Genomic DNA, 15,492 nt, shown 5'->3' with positions numbered 1-15,492 from the left:
AGAGTCTATCATATTAATTCTACCCGGAATGCCCACTTATCATTACCTAGTCAACATCGCACTATTCTTTACTGAAAAAGTCATGAGTTTCAGCGCTGCAAACTTTTTTAATACACTTTGAAAATGTACACATCATTGAATCAAGATTGAAGCAACTTCTTTTGCCAAAGAACTGCTACAGTATTGATGAGTTTTATCTGTAATTCAATACTATATGTATATTCAGGAAATAATGATTTATTATTATATTTATGTGGTATACTTCTGCTCCTGTGGTTATACAGATCAATCTGAGTAAATAGATTTGAGACTGTATACGACAAGAGAAATTATTTTATTGAATTTAATTCAATCGAATTATTCATTAAGCCCTGGATGAAAATATATAATATGTATCTGCTACAAATACACCTCTTGAATATATTGAAAAATATAAGTACAAAATATAACATTTTCAACCTATTCAACCACTTATCTTTTAAAATTGGTCACAAACTAAGGAATGCTGAAATCGTTATTTGCAATTCCTTTGCAAACTTCATTCTATTGGTAACATCTTTGTTGTTTTATTTTAAAACTCTCATTTCTCTAAATATTGTTTTCATATCTTTTAAAATACGAATAGAATTTGAAATAAATCAGGACTTGGAATATTTCTGGCGAAGTGGTAATATTTATTAGCCACAAGAAAACTTATCTTTATCATGATTCAACAAGCGAAACTGGCGAAACGTTGTCTGTCTAGTAGGCCAAAAGCGGTAAATTCCATGAAAAATTTCAGCTTTGAGAACGTTGCCGATTATCGAGGCAATTCACGGCGCCACCAAAAACTTTCCTCTATGATTTGATCATGCGCACTGTGATGTAGTACCAAAAAGTGGGGATAATACACTACTGGGTCTTTAGCATTCTCCTGTGGTTGAGTCATAAGTTAATGCTAAAGGCTGATTCTCACTACACGTGCCAGGCACGATCCAGTCACGGTCAAGTCACGATCGCAATTTTTATAATGCATTCACACTGTCCGGTCAATAGTACGGTCGAAATCTCCAGACAGTCATGTTTTCGCGAAATACATTAATGAAAATAGCCATTGTTTTGGATGAGGAAGAACAAATCTCACTTCCCAAAGCTCGACGATATTGGGTGCATCCTATCCTAAGGCAGCGCAAGAGAAAAGGAGAGTTTTCTACTCTATATAAAGAGTTGATTGATGATGAAACAAAATTCCACAGATATTTTAGGATGTCCCCTAACGAATTTCACCAATTATATGAAATTTTAAAAAGTGATTTGACCAAGCAGAACACCACGTTTCGGGAGTCTATTTCCTCTTTGGAGAAACTTGCTGTTTGTCTAAGGTGAGTAACTACATTAAGAAAATTTTCGTTCACTTTATTACCGGAGTATTTTTAAATTAAATAAATTCGGGGTTGTGTCAATTGAATAATGAAGTTTTAAAAGTGGTTGTGTAATTGAAAATAAATTTATTTTGGTATATTAATGTTTAACACCAGAAAACATATAGTGTTTGTCAAACTCAACACTCATCTTAACTTAAAAGTAATACCTAATACATGGAAATATGAAATATAATATTAAGGGGAAAAAGTTTCCAATAATGAGGCGGCAGACGAAGCAACACTATCTGGTGGCGTTTCTTGTACTGATGATGCAGTAGAAGATGGTCGGGTTGAAATACTGGGGGATGTTGCAAAATATGATTGGTGTTGAATGGATGTAGTAGGTGGAATTGCAATACTATGTGTGAATTGTTGTTGACTGAGCTGATTGTAGTTAGGTACTGATGACACCACAGAAGATGGTCGGGTTGTACTGTGGGAAATACTATCTGTAAATTGTTGTTGTGGAGTGATCTGGTAGTTTGTAGGTTGATTCCAATATTGATCCATGTATTTGGCTTCAATTTCCGTGATACTTTGGAAAATTTTTTGTTTGGCCAAAAATTTATCATAGGGATTGAATTTATTCACAGTCATTCTGATGGAATCAAAAAACACGTCCATTTCAGATTTGGGTTCTTCCTTTTTCAATTTCTTCTCCTCCTCTAGGATGTGCTTCATTAGAGTACTGGAAGCAGTTTCTGTAGCAGCAACAGGGATTTTCCTTTTTCGTAACACCGAACTGGATGCTTTTGCTATTTGTGGCGTAGGTGGTGTAGGTGGCTCTGAGATTTGTCTAAGCGTATCATTCTCATCTTCTTCATCCGCAATAAATGAAGGATCTTCATTTTCGCCCGTTACTGAGGTTATTCTCACTTTGTCTTTCATGTAAGCTCTGAGAAACTCCATATGATCTTCGTATTTCCACTTCGTTTGGAAAGAGGCGGCCTGTCCGGTCTTTGTTTTTTGACTTCTGATGTGTTTTCGAAATTGCGCACGAAGCGATTCCCATCTTTGTTTGCATTTTCGGGGATCTAAAAAAAAAATGTACATTGTTGAGACAAATCTTATGCATGTCGTACCTATGAGATAATAGCAAATGCAAAATCGTACAATAATAACCTAAATATGGAGAAATAGTAATGAGTAGTACAAAATTTTTATTGTTCAGCTACTATTCGATTGCAACTTTTAATAGTATATGTCAGGTTGTTCTATTCACTCTTTTCTCTTTTTTTTTGACTTAAACATAAGTGTTTGTACTGATTCATTATTGATATATGGTAAAATTATATTTGTTTTAGATTTCTTGCAACCGGTGATTCATTCCAGACCATCTCATTTAGTTACCGCCTTGGTCATTCCACTGTTCATGCAATTGTACAAGAAGTGTGCAATGCAGTAATCCGTAAATTATTGGCTGTATGCATACCAACACCGCGTAGAAAAGACTGGGAGAAGATTGCTGAACAGTTTTGGACTACATGGAATTTCCCCAATTGTCTTGGGGCACTGGATGGCAAACATATAGAAATAACAGCTCCTTCTAACAGCGGATCGAACTATTTCAATTATAAGAAAACCTTTTCGGTAGTACTACTAGCATTGGTCGATGCCGATTATAAATTCATAGCGGTAGATATGGGAAAAACAGTGATGGTGGTATTTTTTCTACATCGAGATTGGGGAAATCATTGAATAATGGCACTTTGGACATTCCGGACTGTAAAAACTTACCTGGAACGAATATTGAAGCACCGTACGTTATTGTAGGCGATTCAGCATTTCCCTTAAAAGCAAATTTATTGAGACCGTATCCAGAGTTACAAGTTCAAGGAGATGTGGAAAAACGAATTTTCAATTACCGTCTTTGTCGTGCTAGGCGTGTTGTAGAAAATGCCTTTGGTATTTTAGCACAAAGATTTAGACTGTATTTTAGAAAAATTAACTCGAAACCCAATTATATAGAAAATATTATCCTAACCACATGTATTTTGCATAATTTTTTGGGCAACGGTACTTCAGTTTTGTCAGAAAGCTCTTCTTCAAGTGAACAGAATCAACCTATTTTTATGGCATTGCCTGGTATTGGTAACAATGCCCGACTAGAGGCATTTCAAGACAGAGAAAAATTTACTGCCTTCTTCAACTCTGAAGTGGGTTCGGTGTCATGGCAAAATGATAAAATATAACATATAATGTGTAATATTGTACGTAGCTATTTAATAATAAATTCAAAAATTTGTTTATATGCTTACCTGTTTTTAATGTTTGCCCTATTTCATCCCACAATTTGTTTTTGTGGGGTGTATCCATATATTTTCTGTGGGACATATCGTATAATTCCTCATGTTCTCGAACCAATTCAATCATTTGCTCGTCCATTTTGCATGCGACTTGACCGGCGATCGCCGTTTCGTCATTCACATTGAACAGGCATGGTCAAGTCCGCCACGTGCGCGACGGTCTTTGATCGCCCCAGAAATGATCGTCACGATACTAGACCGCGGCTTGTCTTGACCCGTCCAATGTGAATTAAAGCATTGTTTTACATTGAATGTGATTCCAACGGTTTTGACTTGACCGTGACTGGATCGTGCCTGGCACGTGTAGTGAGAATCAGCCTTTAAGTTCATGTTCTCATACTGTGGTCACAGAATATCGGAACTACACAGAATATTCCGATATTCTGTGCTGTGGTACGACTAGCCATCTAGTATGTGTCGTGAGTTGTGAGTGTTTACTATTGTATGATAGTGAGAGCACCCTATAGAGTGTTTACTTCTATGGTGGTGAGAGTGTAGTGTTCGTACAAACCGAAGGCACCGTATATAAGTAAACATCAAATAGTTTATCTATTTGAAAGGTTGCCCTTTTCTGAACTTTGAAGTGCCGTAACTTTGTAAATAAGGGAGAGCGCAGCTTTTTTCTTTCGGATTCGTAATCTATGCTTCAAAATACGTAAGTACACTCAAACATTTTTTCAAAATCGATGGTGCCTCAAAACGAATATTTACCATAAATTCATATGATACCTGCTTCCATTCACGCCGGTTCGAGGCCGGGGCCCGATGTCCATGTGGGAGTAGGATCGCAACAATAATTTTTTATAAAGTTACTTATACTTACAGCCAAGCATAGTAGAACTCCAACCTCAGTAGCACACTATTCCGAACATAGGCTTGCAAGCTGCAAGACAGTACGTAACAGCCAGTTACGTAACAGGAGGAGCATTGGTCATATGCGCCTGAAGATACGAAGCAAGGACCATCCAAAATATACAGAGAGAGAGAGGTTGTTTTGTTTATAACTGGAAATTTGGTGGGCACGTGGGTTTTAATACTGAATAGTTGAAATTTTGAATTTTACATCTATTATTTTTGAAAAAAAATGGAAAGTCCTGAAAATCAGTTGACCTCTTGGGAAAATAGAAGAGTTGGCAGGAACAACCGAGAATCTGGTCTAACTCATGAGTGTGGAGTTTTTGGAGCCATAGGAAATGAACATTGGCCAAACAATTCAGAAATAGCTCAATTTATTTGTATTGGCCTCGAAGCATTACAGCATCGGTATGTTTTCCTGATCTCCTTTTACAGAAAATAATTTCATTCCCTTTCTAACATTTGCATTTTTTTTGTTTTCATAACATATTCTTAAATGACTCAAAATTAGAGATTTTGGTAGAAAACAAAAACTTTCAATCAATTTTTGTTGATTGATTCATGTTTATTTCATTTAAATATTGTAGTTGATATATGATTTGGTTATGGTTATTTGTAGGGGCCAAGAATCAACAGGTGTTGTAACCAGTGAAGGAGACAATGACTTTCATATTCATAAAGGAATGGGACTTGTTAAGCATGTTTTCAACAATGACAGTATTACTAAACTTAAAGGCCCCTTAGGAATTGGTCATACCAGATATTCAACAAGTGCAAGATCAGAACAGCTCAACTGTCAACCTTTTGTTGTACATTCAATGCACGGGACCGTTGCTGTAGCTCATAATGGAGAGCTAGTTAATGCTGCTGTTTTGAGAAAACAGGTGTGTATTTATGTGCTTCCTTGCTTATTTACTGAATCTTCAGAAGTATCTGTCAACCAAGTAAATATATTAATGTCTGCGGTAAATGAAATAGTCAAAAATTACTTTCAAAAGGCATCTTTCCAAATTGTTTTGAAAAAACAATAGTTTTTCCAATAAAAAGGTATATGAGTAATTATAAATCAATATTGTACCAAAACTACTTGAATTGCAAATAGTAGAGGAAAAAAGACTTGAAAATTAGCTCAACATTTGGGCATAATTCGTGAAAATTTGTATAAAGTTTTGATTATGGTCATAAGAACAAGGGTCTAAGGAATCCCCAAAAAATAAATTTTGTTTTAATTTTGTGTAATAAGTTTGTTTAATTCTTGTAGTATTGAGAATAATCAGTTTACGGTCATATGTACAAACTTTTTAAACCTTTATCTTGACTATAAAATAGGGGATTATACTATTTTGAAAACATTGTCATTTATAAAATGAATACAACTTTGCATTATCATGTAGTTTATTTTTATGAATAATATTCATTTTCCAATTTATTTCTTTGTTAATGGTTGATAGATTGAGAAATGTTGAAAAGTAAACTTATATATATAATTTATTACATATTTTACAGTACATGTTAAAAAGTTTTGGTATAAATTCTAAACTATCATCCCCATGCAATCAGATATCTTTTGAAAGTACTTTTTAAGAATACTATGAATATGTAAAGCTAATGTTCACCTAATTTTTAACAGTAAAATTTTATTCAATGAACATCATATTCAAGGTTCTAGGAAGGGGAATAGGACTTTCAACACATTCTGATAGTGAACTCATTACTCAAGCTTTATGTTTGATACCGCCTGACGGCGAAGTTAATGGACCCGACTGGCCAGCTCGTATTCGCCATTTAATGCAAATGGCACCTTTGAGTTATTCACTCTGCATTATGTTGAAGGATCGTATCTATGCCGTACGTGATCCATATGGAAACAGACCATTGTGCTTAGGTCAAATTATGCCTCCGAATGTAGAAGGTGATTTATTTGAAACTTATTGCAAAGTTAGGATCTTTCATTTCTGTATTTTCAGCACTGAGTGGCTACAAAGATGGAGAAATTTCACCTGATGGATGGGTTGTTTCTTCAGAATCGTGTGCATTTCTGTCAGTGAGTATTAGAATTTTTTTGTAGTAATATCAAATTTGAAATTATTCTATTTGTGATTAGGTAGAAAATAATATCTGTTATTCAGTAATTTGAATGTATTTATTTTTGATCATTTGAAATAATCCTTGCTTGGACTCATGACTGACTATTGCGCAGTCATTTCTACATCATTCTATTCCATCCACTACGAAAGTATACCACATAAAAACCTGTGTATATGACATAAATTGTATGATTTTCACTATAAAGGGTTTTACAAAAACCGTGACACGTGTTTCGCTATACAATAGCTTCCTCTAGCATAAACTGAAAGTTACTTCTAAATTTCAATAATTTCATACTCTAACCTATTACCTACTCGTCTATCAAATGAATGAATCTACCTGAAAAGGTCTTAAAACTTAAAATAATGACCCTATATTCAGTTATTGTCTACGAAAATCTGCTTTTTGTTCAACAAAACTTTATGGATATACACCAACATGATACAAGAAATAAATCAAACCTTGTTCCTACAGCTATTAGGTTGATAAGAACAGTTAATATAGGAATTAAGCTATACAATGCCTTATCTGTCGAATTTCGTAACTTGCCATTTAGAAGATTCAAAAACTCATTGAAGAAAATATTAACCAAACATCCTTGACATGAAATTGATCAATTTTTCGAAGTTATTCAAGAAGAAAGAGATACTTTTGTGGTCACCTCCCGAACTTTTACTCAACTTTGAATATATATAATATGTTAGCTATGTGTTTTATAATTTGTAAAAGCTCATGGCTTTACATTTTAGTCAATTTTTATAAGGCTGGAATTTTATCTTGTTAACTTGTATTTTTTTGTAAATCTAATTTATCTACAAGCATTTTTTAGAAACTATATTGATGAATCTTATCCTCTCAAACCTATTTTAGAAATTGTATTGACGTGTCTGAAAACTGTGTGTTTCTTGAGACTAAGGAAATTATTATTATATTATTATAAAATATACCTAACTACTTTAACCTGCCTAACCTACTACAATCTGCCATGAATAAAGGCAGTGGTCTAACCGAGCAAGAACAATCCTATTTGTTTCATTTGAACTCCAGTCAACTTCTTGAATGACTGAATTATTATATTTGGTCTTCTTCCCAATTTGATTCACTTCACTGTTTTCAAGATGTAACTCCTTTTTGGTATTCATTGACTATTATTAACATCACCTCATCCAGCAGTACATTGTGGTTTGGGCCAGATGACCTCGATTAGGAGGCATCAACTAACAACTCCGAGAAGACTGAAAACTAAACAAACACACATCCTCAATATCCAATCAGTGTATAAATATTAGATATTTGAGTTATGAGAAACAAAAACCAATGAAAATATCTGGGAATTACCTACACTACAAGTAACTCAATATTGATTTCTTCCCTGATGTTTTTAAAATAAAGATGAGCTGTATCTTTGCCTGTGAAGTGCCTTCTGTGTCTCATGGAAATTGAAGAAAATTAACCTATGTTTTTATTTCAAGTACAGAACCATAATTCACACTTTGATTTTGATACTTTGTTTTCACCGCTATTTTTCTGTACATTTATAACAACTATACATTGATGATGTATATATAAACTGTCAAAGGTTCTGTTTCAACGTTTGGATCTTCATTCGTGAGCCATAATATATCACAGAATTTTTAAAACAGAATTCTGATCATTTGTCTAACTACAGAATAAGTAACTGAAGAAAAAATATAGATCATTTTGTAGATTTGTTGGCAAATCTCTAAAGTGCATTTCATACTTGAAGTAACACCATCTGCAATGAAGACTTGGGTTATAGGATTATTTTGTATATTAGAGTTGAATCATGACAGTTTTAATTAACTTGCAAAAATATTTCAAGGTTACCAGATTTTTTCGAGAAGTCCAACCTGGAGAAATAATTGAGTTGTCTCGTCAGGGAATAAAGTCTGTCGATGTTGTACCCCCACCAGAGGGTAAATCCATTGCATTCTGCATTTTTGAGTATGTCTATTTTGCTAGACCTAATAGTATGTTCGAAGGTCAGGAGGTTTATTCTGTCCGTGTACATTGTGGAAGACAACTCGCATTAGAGCACCCAGTAGATGCTGATATGGTAGGTTCTGTTCCTGAATCTGGAAATGCAGCAGCCTTTGGATACTCTAAACAGGTACAAATATTACTTAATGTTGTGTTCATTTCAAGTTAGATATTCTTTTACTCGTCTTTTTTGTAGTCAAAAATACCACTTGGGGAACTATTGACCAAAAACACATATGTTGGAAGAACTTTCATTCAGCCTAATAACAGGCTGAGGCAACTTAATGTGGCGTTGAAATTCAGTAAGTTTTATTTCTGTTGATTTTTTTTTCACAAAAAACTACTTTAATAAAATATTCAATTTACTTATAATAATATAATTTGTCGTATCATTAATAGGTATAGTTGAAGTTTATTTTTTGAGCCTGGCTATGTTTTCGACATTATTGTGTTTTGAATGATTTTGAAACTGGATTAACATCTCAGGTTGACTGATAACTGTATTTATTGGTTGGAGTTGATTGTGCCTCAGACTGTTGAATTGAATAAAATGATTCTATTTAAAAATTATATTTTTCACATTCATTTCTTCAATAAACCCCAACTAAACATCGTGATATTTTCGACAGAGAGAAAATGACAAAATTCACGGCATTCATTATTTCCAGAATGTTGAGCTAACTTTAATGCACCGTTTTCCTCTCCATCTGACTGTCTAGTTCAACTTGATTCTAATACTTTGTTCTTTATATACTTGATTTCTCTGGCAGAATAGAAGTTTGGAACACGTTTAGAAAGGTAAGAACCTTGTTTCAACTTATCTAAGTCTCAAGGAAAATTTGAGGAGTTTATAGAACTTCCAAGTTGTTAGATATCAATTTTTTACTACAGGCTCGAATAAATAATCGCAACACAAAATTGTACCTCAATTTTTTCTTGCATCTTTCTTCTTTGTGACAAATTTCATTAATCAGAATATGATAAAGTTTATAATTCAATCAATTACAGGTGCCATTTTAACAAACGTGAAAGGGAAGCGTATAATCTTAATTGATGATTCCATTGTTAGAGGAAACACTGTTGGTCCAATAGTCAAACTATTGCGAAGGGCTGGTGCTAAAGAAGTTCACATTAGAGTGGCAAGTCCTCCATTGAAATTTCCCTGCTACATGGGAATCAATATTCCAACAAAGGAGGAACTTATAATGAATAAACTTCAAAACACAAAAGAGTTTGCTGAAAAAGTTGGTGAGTGATAAAAAATTCAACATGTGGACATAATTCAACCTTACGAGTTGAAAAAAATATGAGATATATTTATTAATCGCTAAAATTTCACAAGAGGCACTATATAAACAATATTTACCCTAAAAGAAAAGAAGACTAAGGAATATTCAAAATACTATACACAAAATATATGAGTTTAATAATATACAAGATTGCCAAGCAGAATAAAATTGTGACTTGGGTGGCAAAAACTCATCCATTGAATGAAATGCATATATGTATTTTATAATAATTTAAAACTAAATTTCACTGATTAATGTATCAGAGTATAGCAAGCTATACTCTTATACATTAATTGATACATCCATGGAATGAAACACATTCAGAAATCAAAAATTAAATAATTTTGATTTGAATAATTTAAAACTCTGTTTCAATGATAAATATAATTACGAGATTATAATTAGATTTTTCATCTCAAGGGTTATTAAATATATCTACAAGAATGTAGTTTTAAAAAAAATCTGTGTTTTAAAATCTGTTTTTCCGTTAATCAGCTGTCGCCCCCATACGAACGACAACTCTCAGAAGTTGAGAAACTTGTGCGAGCTAAGGACTAAGGGTCTTACCTTTTAACGTGTGATTCCTAACACGGTTGCAGAATCATCCCCGCTTCAACCAGATAAATTCTCTCAAGAAAAATATCTGGTCGAGGCGGGAATCGAACCCACGATCATCGTGATTCGGGCGCACTGCCACCGCGGCCAATTCCACAGTTAGAATATATAACTGAACAAATATTTCTTTACAACTCTCCCGAAGTTTGGACCACCATACTTGTAAAATCTTTTTCTCTATTGAATAAAACTTTTGCATATGAGCAGAACTGCCCCATAAATAATATAGCTGAATTTACACATAGTTAGCAAGCTAAGAGTTTCTAGGGAGGTTGTTCCTTGTAATTGTCTAATGATGAACCATTCACTCAGAAATTACAATATCATCTGAACAAACATTTCATATGAGCCTCTGATCAATATATACTTCAAGGAATTTGTCACATTTCACTGGATATATGGACCCGTGGTTCATTTTTATCGGTTGACTATAGCCAATACTGATATTTTTTTGCTGAAATAACAAAGCAGCTTTATGACCTTAACTGGATTATCTGTTCTTGGGTCATTTCTTAGCCCTGCTAAGATCATAGTATACATCCAATCGTTGAGATTTTGAAATTTCATCTAGTCTTAATAATGACAACTCACATAGTTCTTTGGTAATAGTACCTTATAACTGGACTTTCAATGTTCAATGCTTAAAAAACATTTTTATCTAGAATGTAACAAAATGAATTGCTTTTTTCAGGCGCCGACAGCATTGAATACTTGAGTGTAGAAGGGTTAGTTAAAGCTGTCCAAAAAGATAGTGTTTCTTCAGGAAGACCCAGCGGTCATTGTACAGCATGCCTCACAGGAGAATATCCGGGTGGGCTTCCAGAGGAATTAAGTTGGTAGATTATTCAAAGAATTTTTAGTCAAGTAAAATGGGGAGGGAAACAAGTAGTGGCATACATTTTTGTACTTTGAAAGAGTAGAAATTGGTTCATGCCACATTTAAGGGTTGTGTAATATGGTTTACAATTGAAGTCACATTTCAGTTAGTTGTACTGTTTATAGGTTGGATTGCACCAATTCTTTAAAAATGAATATTTTGTTTCTATATTAATTGTATGCAAGCAGAATGAGTGGTGCTGCTGTTATTTTACCTGTTTTTTGAACTTTCTACATACTGTCTATGATTTTAATGTTAACCTTAACTTGAATGTGCGCTTCAGGACAACCTTTTTTTAATTTCACTGTTTTGAAAGGTTCCCAAGTAATTAGATGTCATGTTTCAAAAGGTCATCTAAACCTGTGGACATTTTCATATCTAATGATCAGGATTATTAGCCTTTAAAAGTAACTATTGATGAAACATGTTTATTTATGTTTGTAAATTCATTAATTTTATTTATTGACTCACTTTTGCCATTATAAAACAATACCAGAATATTGTACAGTACTGAAAGAAATTAACCTCAATATTTTCAACTTTGGGTTGAATAAGCAAAATCAAGAAACAACAAACGAAATATAAGCAAAACATTGCTTACTTCTTCGTTTATCTACTTATACTCTACTTAATATTAAGGAATATGCACCATGCACAAACTGTAAATTCAAAAAAACCTTGAATGTAGTTGTTACTATATACTTCAAAGTATATAGAAGTAGATACATTGGTTCAAAGATAACAATTCCTTTGGTTACAGTAATTTTGACCACGTTTACATGAATATATAATATCCATTGCTATAACGATCATGGTTGGAAAATGCACACTCTGGAAAGAATTAACATGGATCGAACATACCTACATATTTATTTCTATAAAACATATCCCTGAAAACCATCATTGCCAACATAACCCATCTGGCTGATAGTCCATAAATTCAGCATGTTTGCTGTTAGAGAGTTGAAGTTTTTTTCTTATAAAATGAAAAACTTTCGGTTTATATCTTTGCGTTGGTAGGAATCTTTCTTTGTAGGACCATATTTCGACTTTCGTATTAGTGATGCCAGATTTTCAGAGGAAAAATGAAAGTGGAGTTGCACTAGTTATTCCTATTTTATTTTTTCTTAAATGATACCAAAAATTTTTATTCCGATTGTAAACTTTCATTTTAAATGCTCTGAAACGTACTTGCATATATTTGACAGTTTTCAGTGGTCATTTTTTGCATAGGCTCTATAAAAAAATATTTGATCAGTCTAAATCTTTTTTCTCTAATTTCATCCACCACTTGCCTTTTTCTTATTATTCCAAGTAAGAATGGAGGGTTTATCTCATCCTTTCGAAAAATTACTCTTTGACACATTATGAGATCACTAAATTATTACACTTACATGAAAAACTTGTTTTATAACGCCAATATTATTTCCAAAAGGTTTAGTGTTTAATAGCATTCAATGAAAATAGTTTGCATAGACATCAACATTGGTTTTAACAACATCAGTTGTTAGAAATCCTCATTTAAAATGCTGTGTAAATGTGGTCTATAATTTAAGAAATACCGTATATAAGTAAACACAAGTAAATTCACTCCCGGTCGGCGTCTTTGATGTATCGGCTCGAGATTTTATTTTTTGCTGGCATGTGGCGGAGCAGGAGGGTGTAGGCTAAGAGCTATCGTGCACCTCTGCACGAGGTTCGATCAAAAAATATGTAACCATGATCTGACTTCATTATTGCTACGAGGAGCTCACAATAAATATATCATATGATTGTGAACTGTTTAGGAATTGATAAAAAATAAGACAAGATGGTGAAATAAACGTATATTTTGTAAAGTAAGATTATACAATTTAGGTCAAAAACTTATGTTAATCTATTCTAAAAATTTTTCAGAATGTTGGGTTTTTGAATTTTTTTAACATTTGTTTTCAAATTTCTATTGTCAAATTTCAAAGTATAATAAATTTTTACCCTTGTGAAAAGAGAAAATAAATAATTCAAAAGAAAAGTAATTGAATAGAACTGGCCGATACTTGCTGAAAATCCATATCATACAGTTTATTGTATGATTTTCACTATAGAGGGTTTTACAAAAACCGCGATACGTTTCGCTATACAATAGCTTTCTCAAGCATAAACTAAAAGTTATTTCCAAATTACAACCATTTCATACTCTAACCTGAAACGGTCAGATATGAATTCTTCAACTAAATAAATAAATTTTTTGAAAGTACTGTAAATATATCTAACTATTTTTACCTGGAAATGAACAGGTTTAATTATGGTGAATTATTCAATTCAGTTTGATCCTTCATAAGATATTGAGAGTTTTTGAATTTGTTTATAAACATGGTGAGAGTATACAATTTAGGTCAAAAAATTATGCTAATTTATTCTATTTCAGAATATGAGTTTTTGATTTTATTTGTTTTCAAATTCCTATTGGTAAATTTCAAAGCATAATACCTTGTGAAAAGGGAAAATAATCATAAGGAAAATTATCACAAGGGTGATAAGTGTTGATTTTTGAAAACATTGTTTTGAGCTGGTTACCTATACAATCAGTGGACAATAAATTATAAAAATGATAAGGAAATTATGTCTCTAGATGAATGATACTTCATTCATATACATTTGTTTCATTCAGTGTGATACTAGCCATCGTGGCAAAATTTGTACATACTTTACATGAATGTTTTCCTAAACATTTTCCCAAAAGATATCCACAAACATAACCCAAGCTGTTTCCTTCGGGAATGGCTAGAGTTCTATAATCATTTGTCTCTACTCTCAAAGGTTTATAGGGATTTTTTGGAACTTCTCCAAGAATCTTCACTCTATTTATGTCAGCATCTGTAATATTAAATAGAATCTCACTAGTATCTTCTAGCCTGTGTGAAATACTGAAGAGTAAATGTGTTTTTGAAAGCTCTGGTAACTTGAACAGGAGTTAGGTTTCTGGTATTTTCACAAGTATTTCTCTGTTGACCAAAATAATTTTCCACACAGTTCTGATTTATATTCCTCGTCAATATGTAGGAGTGTCCTTCACTATGTAAGTTTTCTCAAAGTTGCAGAAATGCCGAAATTGTTATCTGCCACCCCTCAATGAATCTCATTTGTCTAGTCGTGTTTTTTCCTTTTTTTTTGATATTACAGTTAATTTGCTGAAAAATATATTCATTTCTTTCAGAAAATCAATTTGTTTTGATGTTCCAAAAAAAAGGTTTATTGAAATGTTTGACATCGTTAAATTGATTTGAATTCAAAATATCAAACACTTTATCCATTTTTTCAACTAATGTTTCTGATTGAAACTGGCATAAGTATCAGTAAGTTTGGGTGCTAGTCTATATTGCTTTTCCTTATACAAGTTGTAAAGTTGTCAAAGATGACTTTTGTTCATTGTAAATTCATCAAATTTAAAAAAGTCATCCAAAAAATGGTTTCTGCTACATTTCAGCAGATGAGGAGTATCAAAAAAGTTAAATATTGTTTTCTTACCAACAAAGAAATATGGCTGATCTACAGTCACTTTGACATCTTTTCTGGCAAGTGTATAAAAATTAAAACCTAAATCTGAAATGATACCCCAAACTATAAATCCAATTTTTGATAATTGCCTAATAGCTTCAATCACTTTTTATATCCAGTATTGATGTGGATGAATTGGTAAAAAAGTATGCAACAATAGCCTCCAAAAAAGGTTATTTGGTTTTGCAGAGATTTCAGTGGAAGTAATATTTTTCCTGTAGATACATACTAGCCAAATCAAAAAATGTGAATTTCTAGTGGAACTCCGATTGTTTTGTCATTTTATATCATTACTTGTGAGGTATTAACTATTCGTGAAGTTCAATTTCATGAAATTAATTTCATAAAAAAAGTGTGCATATATATATATATATATATATATATATATATATATATATATATATATATATACAAAGATTTTATCGAGTGTGTATGATGTACAAATCAAAAATGAAACAATTAGTGGACATAACACTCCAAAAAGGGGGGCAAACCGCGGACACGTGTTTCTGGCTATTGGC

The 15,492-nt window shown here is 32.7% G+C and overlaps 1 protein-coding gene across 1 annotated transcript; it reads left to right on the top strand.

Annotated features, from left to right (window-relative positions):
- Nucleotides 1-4,164: 4,164 nt before the first annotated feature.
- LOC111507568 (amidophosphoribosyltransferase) lies at nt 4,165-15,262 on the top strand. Its single transcript, XM_023162904.2, has 9 exons — nt 4,165-4,364; nt 4,535-4,972; nt 5,184-5,448; nt 6,227-6,476; nt 6,532-6,608; nt 8,496-8,783; nt 8,850-8,955; nt 9,662-9,901; nt 11,249-15,262. Exons 2-9 carry the CDS (start codon nt 4,794-4,796, stop codon nt 11,395-11,397), a joined length of 1,554 nt encoding a protein of 517 aa, XP_023018672.1. The 5' UTR covers nt 4,165-4,364; nt 4,535-4,793; the 3' UTR covers nt 11,398-15,262.
- Nucleotides 15,263-15,492: the final 230 nt, after the last annotated feature.

The sequence above is a fragment of the Leptinotarsa decemlineata genome, unplaced genomic scaffold, assembly GCF_025532065.1.
Source record: "Leptinotarsa decemlineata unplaced genomic scaffold, Ldec_3_MD MMD2_P_RNA_scaffold_9, whole genome shotgun sequence".
NCBI lineage: Eukaryota > Metazoa > Arthropoda > Insecta > Coleoptera > Chrysomelidae > Leptinotarsa > Leptinotarsa decemlineata.
Note: the sequence above shows the minus strand (reverse complement) of the source record. Positions and strands in the feature narration are given on the sequence as shown.

Bases quoted from the DNA above. Each gene is read 5' to 3' on its own strand.
- LOC111507568 (XM_023162904.2), top strand. From the start codon at position 4,794: ATGGAAAGTCCTGAAAATCAGTTGACCTCTTGGGAAAATAGAAGAGTT. The intron at 6,609-8,495 runs GTGAGTATTAGA...AAATATTTCAAG, and splicing joins AATCGTGTGCATTTCTGTCA to GTTACCAGATTTTTTCGAGA. The intron at 8,784-8,849 runs GTACAAATATTA...TCTTTTTTGTAG, and splicing joins CCTTTGGATACTCTAAACAG to TCAAAAATACCACTTGGGGA.